Source organism: Rhinolophus ferrumequinum, chromosome 4, assembly GCF_004115265.2.
Source record: "Rhinolophus ferrumequinum isolate MPI-CBG mRhiFer1 chromosome 4, mRhiFer1_v1.p, whole genome shotgun sequence".
In the NCBI taxonomy this organism is placed as follows: Eukaryota; Metazoa; Chordata; class Mammalia; order Chiroptera; family Rhinolophidae; genus Rhinolophus; species Rhinolophus ferrumequinum.
In genome coordinates this window covers 72,457,078-72,471,861 of record NC_046287.1, presented here as the reverse complement: position 1 = coordinate 72,471,861, position 14,784 = coordinate 72,457,078, and the positions used below count along the sequence as shown (strand labels likewise).

At 36.1% G+C, this 14,784-nt stretch overlaps 1 protein-coding gene across 1 annotated transcript in view; it reads right to left on the bottom strand.

The window, feature by feature from the left end:
• ZDHHC2 (zinc finger DHHC-type palmitoyltransferase 2) overlaps positions 1 to 14,784 on the bottom strand; it is a 59,365-nt gene that overhangs the window by 28,967 nt on the left and 15,614 nt on the right. The window contains exons 3-5 of the mRNA XM_033104452.1: positions 8,894 to 8,920; positions 7,728 to 7,822; positions 1,589 to 1,709 (exon numbers count right to left, since the gene is read on the bottom strand). Of these exons, the coding sequence (XP_032960343.1) occupies positions 1,589 to 1,709; positions 7,728 to 7,822; positions 8,894 to 8,920 (243 nt within the window). The remainder of the gene's footprint in view (positions 1 to 1,588; positions 1,710 to 7,727; positions 7,823 to 8,893; positions 8,921 to 14,784) is intronic.

Genomic DNA, 14,784 nt, shown 5'->3' with positions numbered 1-14,784 from the left:
AAGGATGTGGCTGGGTGGGGAGGGAAAGAAAGACCCTCTTACATTCCTGCCTTGGTGCCACTGTGGCTGCTCCACTGAATGTCCCTTCTGAATCATGCCTACCTTTCCATTCTACATATTCCAGAAGGGGATCAATCACACCAGCATTATTATCTATTTATTATATTTTGTGCAATTTAATTTAGTCAATGCCTCCAAATCACTTAATACTGATTTTAGCAGGCATCCAGAATTTTTGCACTGAAAATAAAAATAAAGATTATATTAGGAAATTCAGACTCTATTCCAGACTGTCACAAATATTGGGAATCATCAATTAATCTCAGGAGATAGGTGTACAATACCTGAAAGGAATAAGAGACAGTCTTAACGTTATATGAACTGCACACGCAGCTGACTGTTAAATTCAAAGTGTAGTTATTACTAATAAAAATTCGTATTTGTTTTGGTATGACTTAGGCTTCCTCCGCTCTCTTAATTCTGTGTGTCAAGTGGTATACTAGAAAAGTACTGCACTAGAAATGAGGAGACTAGGGTTTGGCATTTGGTGCTGTCACTGTCATTAACTAGTTTTGGCAACTCGTGCAGTAATTTATTTTTAGGGGCTTAAATTTCCTCAATGTCTGTTAAGGTTTATGTAAGGCAGATATACACAAACTTATACATAAGCACTTCTCTGTCTTCGTGGGATAGAACCCGTGGCATGATATTAAATCAGAAAATCACCACTCGCTCATTGAGAAATAGTGGAAACAAACAGGAAAAAATTGTGCGTGAGACTTTGAGTTAGATTCAATTATGATTCTCAAGTGAGTTAGAAGCAAACATAAATAATATGAAAATAGTAATGAGATATTTTACATTCTTTTTTTCATACTAAGTCTTTGAAATCAGCTGTGTATTTTATACTTAAAGCACATCTCAATTTGGCCTAGCCACATTTTAAGTGCTCAACAGCCATATAGGTAGTGGCTACTGAAACGGACAGCAGAGATCTAAAGTCTATGAGTGCTAGTTTTTAAGACAACTGTTTATTTAGACAGCTGTCAAATTAACAGCTGTTAAAAACCTGACCCAAGTAAAAGAGATTTGTTATTTGAGTTGTATTTGTTTAAAAAAATTACCATAAATTTTAAAGATGAATTGTACTGATACCTAAATTAAGCTTTACATAATTTGTATAATTGTTGTTTCAAATGTATGTAAAGTTATCAGTTATGTTCATTATAGATATTATTCCCTTAAATTCGAACAGGAAGATCCATAAATTAAATTTTAAAAATGAACGCTAACAAATACAAATCAAGATTTCTGCAGTTCTAAGATCTTCACTGAGTCACAACTAAATAGGCAGAATAGAAGTAAAGTTACAGGGGATTTGGTTGAGATCTCTGTGGCACAGTGTTATTCATGTTTCTATTCTGTCTATGCAATTGTGCAGTAAAGATTTAGTAGCAATCCAAGATATAACAATATTTTTCAATGAGTGTGTGACAGTTTCAAGTATATATATATATATACTTAAGCATATATATGCTTAACAGTCACCACAAGATATCATGCCAAAGCACTCATTATCGACGTCTACCTCCAGACATGGTCCTGGTATAGATGGGAAGATCTTTGGCTGCTCGCCTAAGAACTTCCTGATGGGCTTCTCCCCTTGGCTCTCTCTCCAGCAATTCTTTCTCTGCATAAGAGAGATGGAACTGTGGAACAGATTTAAATTTTAATCAGTATTTTCAAAGAAATGATAGCATACGATCGACTATTCCCAGAAAAAGGCATTAATAAAATATCAACGGTATACAGTATACCCTGTATATATATTCAGAGAGGTAATAGAGTTTGAAATCTGGGCAAGTCTAGTAACCTCACAGGTTATTAGTTTATGCATCTAGAAAAAGGAATAATACTAAAAATACTCACTTCCTCAAATATTTGTGAAACTCAAGAGGAATTGAGTATATAAAGTGCTTTGTAAACTGTAGAGTTCTATCCAAATATGAGTTACATAGATAGATAGAATAGCAAAATAAACAAATTTAGCTCAATGAATGAATTTTTCAATTGGGTATTATTAGTAACAAAAATAGAAACAAATCTATCAAGCATGTTTTCACATCTAAGTGAGTTTTAACTTAGGGATGATTATTACTAGAGAATTCTGAATTCTCTAGTACTCAAAAGACTAATCATTAATTTTACTTATTATACTGCCAATTTGGCCCCATTAAAAAATTATTTGAGAAAAATGAAAATTTGTTTAGATTCCAATATGATAATCACAAAAACAGTTTTAAAAGTCTGTTTGAACTTCCTCACATTGTGGCACCATAAGATGCTCCTGGCTCATCTTGAATATTTCCTGCTCTAATTCTAAAATCAGCATGTTCTCTAAGGAGTCCTACTTCTTTTTACTGGAGAATGGTATTAGGAACCAAGATATGGGCTCCGATACAGTTTTCAGATCAAAGGAAAGTATAATTTTAAAAGGATATACAAATTAAGAAAAAACCTGAATCTGACAACAAACAGAAAACTCACAGAACTGCATTTCCTTTTTGCTAGTTGTTTTTTACTTAGGACGAAAATAAACATATAACGTCAAAAGTATCTACAATGCACAAATGAAAACAATATTTTCTTGCCTATAAAGTTGGCAAGAAACAGTTAACAGTTTTCTTAATAATAACAAGGGTCTGATAAAACTGGAAGCATTGTATGTAAATTGCTACCATCCTTTTGGAAAACAACCTGGATAGTGACTTACATTTTCTTGATCTAGTAGTTCTACCTCTGGGAATTTATATTAAGGAAATAATCCAAACTATGGGTAAAGCTCTATGTATAAACATGTTAACAGCATTATTATAATATGAAAATTGGAGAGCAGTCTAAAAATCCAAGTTGGGATGTGACTGAGTAAATTTTTACACATTTCAGTGAGAATATTATGGTGTTATTAAAAATGAAAATAAGCCAATGATGGACTATTATGTGAAAAAAATTAACTAGAAAGAAATTCAGAATGTAAACTGTCTGAATTAGTGTGGTGAGATGTTTTTTTTCCTTTTTCTTTTTGCTTAGTCTCCATTTTCTAAATATAATTTAGTATGGTTATGTTCCTTTATACCTGGAGAAAATCTTACAAATTGAAAAACTACTATCAATTTAACAATATTGCTATCAAAACAGTAAATTTTAATTCATGTATTCCAGATCATTTTATATTCTCTCAATAGTGTGAGACAAGATTAACATTGTTTTCTCATATTATCTCTTCTCCTACTTTTTAAGTCCTATTTTTGAAAAGATGTTTAGCACATGTGAGCATTTTATTGTCACTTTAAGTCCAGGACCCTCATTTTACAAGTGAGGCGTTTTTGACTGCTCATCAATTAGAAAATTAGCCCAAGATCTTGTATATTATTAATGAAACAATCTAACATTCTCAACCAGCAAGCAAGGGCTCTTTTTTGCATAACAATGGCCTCCCAAGATCTTTTGATCATGTAGTCTCATCAGTTAAAAATCATTTAAGACCACAATGCCAATATTTGCATACTTATCTCTTTACATATGTTCTATTTGCTAATATATTATGTACCTTATACATGAAACTTTAAAAAGAGAGAAACATTCAAAGAATAATGTATAAAATAGAAGTTTTGCTATTTTTTCCTCCATGCTCCAGTTGGTGTCCTGGTCACTCCCACCTATTTTGGTGTCCACACTCCATGCTAGAGCATGGTATAGCGACAAGAGTGCTGCATTGATGGTCAAAAGGGCTTTGGTTTAAATGTTAGCACTTGGTGTGCCACACACTAGCGCTCAATGCTTTAGGATAATTAGCTAATGTTCACAGCCTATTGCTACATCTGTAAAATGGTAATAAACAGTATCTGTCTCATACAGTTATATGAATCAAATACGGTAAATATCTTTTGTGGAAAAATCATCCCCAAAAGCCTGGTACAACTCTAAATTCACAGTCATCAATCCCGACTGCTCCCTTAATACTGTGTTATTTCTTCTGTGTTCTGCATCATTTCATTTTTCCACTCTATCCAACAACTATTTCAAAACTTTTCTGCTCTCTCAAACCTCAGTCAACCTAATTCCCTCATCACTCTTAGCCCATCATCTCACACATAACTATGGGAAGCAACTAGAAGTCACTTCAACTTCCTGCCAAAGCTATAAACACAAAGTTGCAACTGTACACATAACTTCTTTCCTACTTTCAATCATTTAGCAAATATTTATTGAGTACCTTTTATGGATGAGACACTGCTCTAGGTACTGGCAATGGATTAGTGAATAAAACAGATGAAGTTCATGCCATTTTAGAGCGCATATTCTAGGGATGGCAGAAAAAATGAATATGGAATGTGTTACAGAATGATATACGGACGAAAATACAGCAAGGTACAGGTTAAAGGTAAGGCTGGGGTGGGGCTTTGCATCTTATACAGAGTGGTCATAGAAAACCTCTAAGATAAAGTGGTACTTCAACAGAGACATAGAGATTGGAAAAATGTGAGGGACTCAGTCGCGCAGGAGAAAAGTGTTCCAGGTCAAGGGGAAACAGCAGGTTTCACAGCGTGTTAAGCAGAAACATGCTTAGCATGTTGATGGAACAGCAAGGAAGCCAACACTGCATTAAAGAGAAGAGCGGGTCAGCGAGGGGGTGTCGGGTCACACCATGTGTAGCCTTTTAGGCTAGAGTAGGGAACTAGGTTTTTATTCTGAATGGATTCAGGTATCATAGGAAAATTCTGAAGAGAAAAATAATATGATCTGTCTTGTTTTTGAAAGGACCTCTCTGGCTACTATGTTGAAAATATAGAGAAGAGGACACGTAAGAAAGCAAGGAATACTGTTGAAAAGGTACTGCAAATATTCAAGCAAGAGATGATGGTGGCTTGGACCAGGGTGGAAGCAGTGGAGGGGGCGTGAGCTTACACTGGGTATTCTAAAGGTATGGATTACAGAATTTGCTAATTGATTAAATACGGGGTCTGAGAGAAAAAGAGTAGCCAAGGATGACTCCCAGGTTTTTGACCTGGATAACTGGAAAAATGAAATGGCCATTATTGAGACAGGAAAACTTTAGGAATAGGAGAATTGGGGGAGTGGGTGGGAAATCAGACGTTTGTCTTCATATATGTTGCCTATTAGGCAACTAGGTAGCTGTAAATATGTCTGGAGTTTAGAAGAGATGACCAAGCTAATGATATTAATTTGAAAGCTGTAGCAATAAGACAATAAAGTCATAATGTAGACAAATAAGAGAGAGGTCCAGAGACTGAGCTCGAGGATAATCCAATGCTTTAGAGCAGGGGTGTCCAAACTGCGGCCTGCGGGCCAACTGCGGTCCGCAATCCATTGTTAATTGGCCCGCAGCAAATTCCAAAAATATATTTAGTTTACTTAAATAAACCAGGTGAGGCAATACGTACTTCACCTCGAGTGAGTGGCCGGCTGTTTGTGTATTTTACTGCATATGGCCCTTGGTGAAAAATGTTGAAAAAAGTTTGGACACCCCTACTTTAGAGGCTTAGGAGATAATAAGGAACCAGCAAAGGAGACCAAGAAGTAGTTGGCACTATGAATAAAAATAGAATTATTTGGATGAGAAAGGAGAAGAACCTAAAAAGAAATAATAGCATGGTGCATACGGGAAACTACACATAATTAAGAACTACCAGAGTATAAAGTGGGAAGTCAAAAAGTCAGACAAGTGTCATTTTTGCCAGACTAGGGAGACTGGCCTTCACCCCGTGGGATACGTAGAGTCACGGGGTAGATACAAGTGGTAGAGTGAAAGTATTAAATTTGTGTTTAGATGGATCACTCCAGTTTCAGGGTGGATGATGAATTTTTGCAGGGTTCTGGGAAGGGAATGTAGGCAAGACTGAAAACTGTGAAACCGTTTAGGAGAAGACTGCAATGTCTCAGACAAAAGAGACGACTGAGATCCTGAATTAAGTCAATGATAAAAAGAAAGGGAGGGAAGGAGGAAAGAAGGAAGAAAGAAAAGAAGGGGTTGGAAGAAATACAAAAATAGTAGGAAGTGAAAACATGGCAGAACAGCGGTGGAGGCATGAGAAAGCGAAGGATTCAGCATGGCTGCCTACCTTCTGGCTGGAATGGTGAGGTGAGTGAATGTCAGTCGCATTTACAGTATGCGAAATGGATGAATCACGGTTTGGGGGAGGAGAGGGTGGTGAGTTTTTGATGTGTTGTATTTGAGGTGTCAGTGGAATGATCAAGAAGTTATGTTTGGCAGGGAGATACTGAAATTCACGGGAGAGGTCGGAGCTGGAAAAACGTTTGGAAATTTTGAACACAGAGGTCACAGGTTAGCCACCGGAGTGGGTGACATCACCTGTGACAGAAGTCAGCATTTTCCTTCAAACCTACAACTAAAGCCAGGATGGGGGTAAGAGAGATGATAGAAAAGAAATAAATAGGGTAGAGGGAAGAAAAAGAGGTAGGAACAGAAAAACAAGTAGATAGTAGAAGCAAAAAAGGCTGTATCTAACTCATTCTAGGCTAAGCATACCATTAATTCTGTGCAAATATCTGTGGTTTTGTTTTCAACATCCCCTCCCAGGTTATACAGCATATTTATTGGCCTTTTTGACCATGGCTGCATTTCAAACAGATTATTTCAGGAAACAGTTCTCAGTGATGCCTAGACTCTCTTTCTTTTTCAAAATTTTTTTTTTTTTTTTAATTTAAGGTTAGCCTACTAAAACTACACTGCTATTACTGGAACAAAGTTTATGTCTATTCGACAAACATGTACTGGACTAAATACCAAAGAATAAAAGTGAGTCAGACACAGTCCTTTGATCCAAGAATATTTAACCAGGATTAAAGACTCAGAAACAAATAGCCAGATTGATCTTTTCAAAATGCATAGCTGATCATATCACTTTACTTAAAAGCTTCTGTGGCTGACACTGCTGTTTGACCCCCAACGTACACTCTTGCCTTCTTCTACCAGGGTTAACAGGATCATCAAGAATAAAGAGTCCACTCCCAGCCTTCTGTGCAAATAGAAGTGGCCATAGAAGTAAGTTCTAAATGTAGGTGGAAATGGCATCAGCAACTTCCCAAGTGTTCTTAAAGGGAAGAACATTTACTTCTACTCTTCCTTCCCACTCGTACTGCTTTTTCTGGCCAGTAGGCTAAAATGTAGACATGATAGCTGGAACCAGAGCAGACATCTTTGGCCAAGAGGTTACCTCGGGGAATGGAGACTACACATGTCAGAGCAACAAAATAGAAGAATCCGGGGTACTGGCGGCTGTGGACTAGCTACAGACTCTGAATGTAGAAGGAAGGGATCAGTTGTTGTTGTTGTTGTTGTTGTTTGGTGTCTAACAGCCAACTAATATACCATTAGTATGATAATTATAGTAGAAGCATGTCTACCTTCAGGTCTGTATGTTATCTGTTATGTATCTATCTATCTATCCAACCATCCATCCTGATGTCTAATTCTAAAGTAGAAATGGAACACGTAACAGATTTAATATTAGAAATATAATACTCATCCAGTACAAAAATAATATTTATCAAGTGAAAATATAAAAAAAATCACTACACTCAGTAAGTTTACAACATTAATAAAAAGACACACAATTCATTCTTCAGATATCAGTATTACTGACTTCCATCTTTAAGATAACTTTACTAGTATTTTAACTTACTTCTTTTGAAGGATTCATTGGTAATGTAAAGATAGTTTTCCAATACGACCAGACAAACATTGCAAAAAGTAGATGATAAGCAATCAGGCACACAACTAAAGTGAGAGAAACATAATTATCACTGTAATATGCAAATACATAATAAAATCATGGTATTCACAAAAGATCTGCTTGTTCTTAAAATAACAAAATTACCAATTACAATACTCATTTTGATTTTTTATTATTTATTAAGTTTTATTGTAACTAAGTTCATTTATGTCATACTGGAATAAGCACAACTCAATGAATACATTTTTAAATCTAAAGCCAAGAGTTTTAAAAAAAAACCCCTAGTGATGCATAATTAGATCTACGCCCACGGTTAGAATACTCCCATCTGTAGACAGGCCCAATGGCTCACAGGGACCTTTCCCTAAACTGTAAAAGTAGGGAGTTATGCCACAACTCTGAATAAACGTACTAAACAAATTTGACATAGTACTAAACAAATGTCAAAACATTTAGGTTTTAAGAACTTTGCTTCCTGGACAAAGAATAGCAAAAGCAGTTCCTATTTGAGAAGCTGTTTGCTTAACTTTCTTAGCTTTAGTCAAATGTGGTGGCTTCCGCTGTTTTAATGAAAACATATTTAAACAGACAATCTGGACAAAGAAAGATTTCTTCCAATAAAAGTTCAAGTATCTTATTTATCACATGGGACAACTGTTAAGAAAAGCATTCTGATACTTTTTTCAGGACATGTATCTGAACACATTTTGTGTGGTGTTTTATTCTTGAAGTTACTATGTGACTATAAAACATTAATTTTGTATACAGTCATAATGATTAATTATGGAATACACATTAATATATAACAATTCTATGAATTATAGAAGTGACACAGATATGGGATAATACTCTGAATTGAAAACAGGAAATTGTTGATATTTCCGTATCTTGAAGCCACAAGAACCTTTGGCACAATTACTGCCATTTCAGGGTACAATTCTGTGCCAAGTATCTGACAGAATTCAGTCTGAGGACTAAGAGAATGAGATGTCTTTAACCCCATCTTATCTCTACATTCTCAAAGAATACTTTATTAATCCCAACCAAATCTAATTCCACTTGTTTTTGCAAACTATGTTCCAGATCTCTATATCTAAAACAATAATATATTTTACCTTGTTCTCCAATGTTTTCCATGGACACTACAGCAATAAATAGAAAAAAAGAGATAGGAAATAGGTTACATGATGCTTACAGCAAACATAGGGTTCTGATAGAGTCATAAGGCACGAGAGTAGGTTAATAACTTGACTCCGCTTCAAACCAACATTCTGTATCTAGAGGAGAGGTGAGCACTGTGGCAGAGAGAGTGGAGAGGGAGCCTAGTGGCTACGTTCAGCCATGCCTCTACTGGCATTTTAGCCCTGGGTCCCACACAGAAAACACAACCTGTCCAGCGTGCAAATCCTGGATCTTACTGCTGTAGTATTGATTGGTTTCTCAGTTTTCCTTCCATCTACAGAGTTCAGAGAAAAGCAGTGTTCTCCAGGTCCATTCCATTTGCACAGACTTATATTGCTGTTTATAAACTGGGAACCACCTAGTTAATGCTCCAAAAAGAAAAAAATAAAAAATGTTGTGTCCAAAGCACACACTCTTCAAATTTCTCTTAAGTACAAATTCTTATGCCCAATGACTAATGGTTCCCTGCTGTGTCCAATGAGGGGCCCAGGCAAGTGCCTGAAAACCCACCATCCCTTAGGGTCTGTTGTAAATATTTCAAGATGGCAGGTAGATTAGTACAGGGACCACAGAGCTAAAACAAGTTGGGACAAGAAACTGAATTTAGTAACCCAGGCAGTCTGGATGCATGCTTACGATAAATAATTCCAATAACATGTATAGAGTAAAATATGAAATTCAAAAAGGGTGTATCAATTACACTCCCACAAAGATTCTGAGCCTATCCAATTTCCTATAAATGTAAAATAAATCTTTAACTTTGTCAATATCTTAGGCCAAAATAAAAATCACTGTTTTAGTATTGATTTCTCTGATTACTGTTGAAATTTTGCATTATTTAAAAAATATGATGATTGGTTTTTCCTGTCTCTTCTAAGTGAATTACCACTTTCCCATTAGTCTACGTTCTTTTACTTAATGAGAGCCTTTTATATATTCTGGACAGTAATCCCATGTCTGTTATATATGTATATTTGTTGCAAGTAAAGTTGTGTATAACTATTCTCAAATGATTTAATAAATACTGGAAAAATCCTATGGTTTATCACTGATTAAATAACACTATCAAAATTTGCAAATTGATTTATTTTACTAATAGATATATGGTCTATATTAGGTTTGCTTTATGACACTGAGGGCATTCATGCTCTCTCAACCATGTCTGCCTAAGAGGTAGGTCAGTGATTCACCTTGTAATTTTCAGTTTAGCGAAAGAAAGAGTTGTCAATTTCAACATCACCTTTCTCATAAAAAAACATAGGATACAATGGCATTTTCAAATACAAATATTTTTATTCTTAAATAATTGTTTAAGAAAAGGTTGCATTTTACTCTTGGGAATAAGAGCACTGATTACACTACAATATTTACTATTTGTACATCTGGTGATCATCTACATACCCCTACCCTTTATCTTTTGCATGAATTATCAAGCTATCATTTCATCCAGGGGTTGGTCAGTAAACTATAGACATTGGTCCAAATACAGCCGGCCACCTGTTTCTATAAATGAAATTTTATTGGCACACAAATACACCCATTTGTATACATGGCTATTTTTGTGCTACAGTGACAGAGTTGGGCAGAGCCAGGGGAGTTAATGTTGCAGTCCTGGGATGTCCAAAGACAGGCTTGAGAGACAGAATTCCTTCTTTTTTAGGAGAGCTCAATCTTTTCTCTTAATTAAGGCCTTCAACTGATTGTATGAGGCCCACCAACATTTGGAAGGTAACATGCTTTACTCAAACTATTGATTTAAATGTTAATCACATGTAAACAAATATCTTCACAGTAACATCTACACTGGTGTTTAATGAAACAACTGACCACTGTAGCCTAGCCAAGTTGACACAAAACGTTAATCATTACTTGATCTATATTTTAGTTTTATTGTGGAAATCTTCTACTAAGAAGATAAGTATTGATCTTTTGTATCAGTTCTTAAGACAAGTTGTTTATTATAAATTGAAATTATATCTAGCAAATTAACTACAGCATATTTTTATGTATGTGCTATCCTTTGTCATACTCTAAAAACCTGACTATATAAATAATCCTATCCAAATTAACTTTATTTATACACCCATATAATTGCTAAAGATGCTATCAAACCCTAGTCTCTAAAGAGCTCTAAAAATATTAGAGCTGGTTTGGTCTAGCTTGATTTAAATTCAGTCTTGATTAAAAGCTGGGGATCATCTCAAAGATTATTCCAGTTCTATATTTTTACCAACTAATGTTTTAAAATTTGGCTTTGGTAATTATATATTAAGAGTTTGTCAAAAAATGTATTTATTGATAAGAAGAAGCCTAATAAACAGTTGGCAACAAATCCAGTTCAACATTTTAGTCACCCAAAATGGAAAACTTCAGTACTACGATATGCCTTCATACGAGATTAAAAAAATATACTTTCCCCCCTTAAATTAGCAAAGAATATTTACATAATTGTTCCTAGAACAATTTGGTACTTTTACTGCAAATGTATATTGCTGTGATCTTTTTCTTTCTTCTCTTAATCTGAATTTTTTTTCTTGCCTTCAAATTCAAACTCTATCTTTTAGAAGAATAATTCACCTACAGTGTGACTACACAGCAACTCCTCTATATAAAACCACTACGCTATTTCCAATTTCAGTCTGACACAGATATATCTCAGCTGCATATATGCAATCTGATAAAGAAGAATGCCAAAAATAAAGATGTAGTTCTAAGGAATGAATCGTAAGGATAACTTTATAACCAAGCTCTATGTATTTTTCCTGTTTCTCTTTATTTATTGAAAAACATTCACTGACTCACTTACCCTGAGGATAAAATGGTACGTAAGACTGTCCCTGTGCTCAAAAAGCTTCAAGTTCATGAGATCATCTCAGCTAGAAGTTAAAACTAACTGAAAAAAACAAGGACACAGTTCATAACACATTTTCAATTAATCACAGAAGCAGGTCCGAGGGTTAAGACAAAGATAATAGCAGTAGTACAAGTATATTGGAATAGCTCCCGTGTTAACAAAATCTCTCCTTTGACCTCATGTCTCTAGCTGTCATCCCGTTTTTCTGGCCCTTTCACAGGAAATCTCATTTTAACAATCATTTAAATATACTGTCTCTATCCCCTCTAACTTCCTACTCTTTCTTCAACCAACTCTAATGGGTTTTTCATCCCAAACATTCCAGTCACTGCGGACCATCCTGACAAAGTCACCAATACCTTTGTGACTGCTGATTTCCATTACTTAACTTATGCTGACAGAATCAATTAGGCTCATTTTGAAAGATTTTGTGGAATTGACAGTGGATTCATTAACTCAGTGGGCCAGTGGAACTCCTTGGAGCACAATCCTTTGTCCTTTCAGCTACTTTCTAAGAAGCTCTAATTCGCTTTTTAATGTATTAACATCAGAACTTTGGCAGTAGGAGAGTACACTAGAAATCATTCCCAGGAATACTGGTGACGTCGCTGCCAGACCATTTTAAATGACAGACCTAAGAAAAATATATTATTCCCATTGATATGTCCAGTTGAATTCTAATTGTATCCTTTTCTTCCCAATAAATACTTTTATTCCCTTTACAACAGATCTGCTTCCATTTTTAAGTCTTTATCAGACTGTGTTTTCCTTTGTAATAGTCATGTGTCATTGTAATTTTGACAACTGCCGTTCGGGGCTTCCTCGCTAACCTCACCTCACACACTCGTCTTGCGCATGACGCTTCAGACATCTGGGCTTTCCTGCTTCTTAAACATGCGACATGTCCCCTCCCTGGATCCTCTGCACTTGCATTCAACTGGGTGGTAGGCAACCTGGACTCTAGTCCAATCCTTCCAATATGTGTGACCTTGATCATGATACTCAGCTGATCTGTACTTGGATTTTATTGTTTAAACAAAAATTTGCACTTTACCTTGAAGGTTCCTCTGGCTCTAAAATTATCATCAGTCCCACTCTCATGTATTCCGAAAAAACTACTGACTTAAAAATCTAGGGCAAAAGTCATTCTACAAATACATTTATCAGTGGGTTCGTAGGAACTGTTTAGTCAAGGACAGATAAGAAGCTTCAGAGCAAAGAGTAAGGATAAGGCTTCATAACACAGAACTTGAACCCCAAACACAGTTTTCCAATTTGGGCTCTCTCGGTTACCATAAAAGCTACACCTGACATTTCTAACAGTCTCTCTTTCTTTCTTTTTTTTTTTTTTTCAAAATATCAGGGGTACAGAACAATGTAATAGACATTTATACCCCTCTAACAGTCTTAACCACAAATACTGTGCCAGGCAATCTACATTTCCCATTGGATCCCCACACAGTTCTTTAAAAACGCATTTTGCAATAAGAAAAGCATGATCAATTTAAAATGTATATCGATGATGTCACCTCACTAAAAAGCCTTCCATGGCTTTGCACTGGATTTACAATAAAGCCCAAGCTCCTTACTTAAGCCTCAGCGGTTAACGTGAGCCTACCTGCCTCTCCAAGATCACTCACTTCTCATTGCTGGTTCTCGTGCTCACTAAGCTGAAAACAGGTTGACCTTCTGTTTCTGGAACACACTAAACCTTAGTGCCTTTATCCTCTCTGAAAAGCTCTTCACCAGGCTCCACTTTTGGCTCACTCTTGATCGTTCTTCAGGTTGCAACTTACATGTCACTTTCTCACAGAGGCACTCCTGTCGAGCCCCTCCGGCCACCATTATCATAATACACTATTTCCTCCTTAGTACTTAGCACAATCTGTAATTATTTTCATTTGTTCCTTTTCCATATCCCCCCCCCCCCCGAGGTTTGAATCCTGGTTCTGCCCCTTGTTTTATGTTTTAGCTTGGCCAAGTCATTTAGCCTCTCTGAGTCTTATCTCAGCATTTACCTCACTGGGCTGTTTTGAGAATCAGACCAGGTAATGTAAGTAAAAGCACCTAGAGTAGAACGTGGCACATATTAGAGCCTCAATAAATGGTAGTTGAATATGGAGCATAAATACATCACTAAACAGTGAAATGTTAAGAGTAGGAGTTCCCCAGAGTTTAGTGTTAACAGTTTTATAAACAATCTGGAGAAAGAAGTACACCGTGCATTTTTAGCTTGTAGTAGTGATACAGTTTTCCGGAGAGTGAAATGTCAAGTTGATGGGAATAAATTTGCTGGAAGACCTTTTGAGTGTGAATAAGCAGAACAATGCAGGTGAATTACTGTGGACAAATTAACATAATGAGAAAACAATAAGCCAGTGAATTTTTGAACTGCATTTTATTTCCCTACTCCTCCCAGAGCTCCTTTCCTCTCCACCCCACACCCTCCCGTACCCCACTATGACCTGGTAGGGCCTGAGATGCATCAGAATCTCAATATGAGGAGAGGAGGAGCTGTGTAATATGCAGAGAAGCAGGACTTTCCAGTGGTTTGATGCATTCCCCCTGCCTCTACCCTACAATTTACATGTAACAAACTATACTGATCTAAACTATGTGCTAGAAATTATCAAACCACCATGGAATATGGTTGAGGAATTACTGGAGACCTTTTCCTGAAGAATGGCAAAATATGATATCAAAACAAAAATGAACTGCAGTAAATCAGACAATATAAGCCAAGATACAGGAAGTCTCTTACTTTAGAATAGGTTGTGGTCCCAAAGGTGATGCGAGTCTTTTGTTATTTGGGTGGTTAGGCCTCCATATTAGACATCGAAGACCTTTCTAATGCCTAAAGCATCTGAAACAATACTACAAAATTATAAATTAACAACAGTATAAAAATTCGCTACTTTGTGTTAAAAGTACCTTTTGCATTTGCAACATCCAAGTTCATTTCCCTTTCAC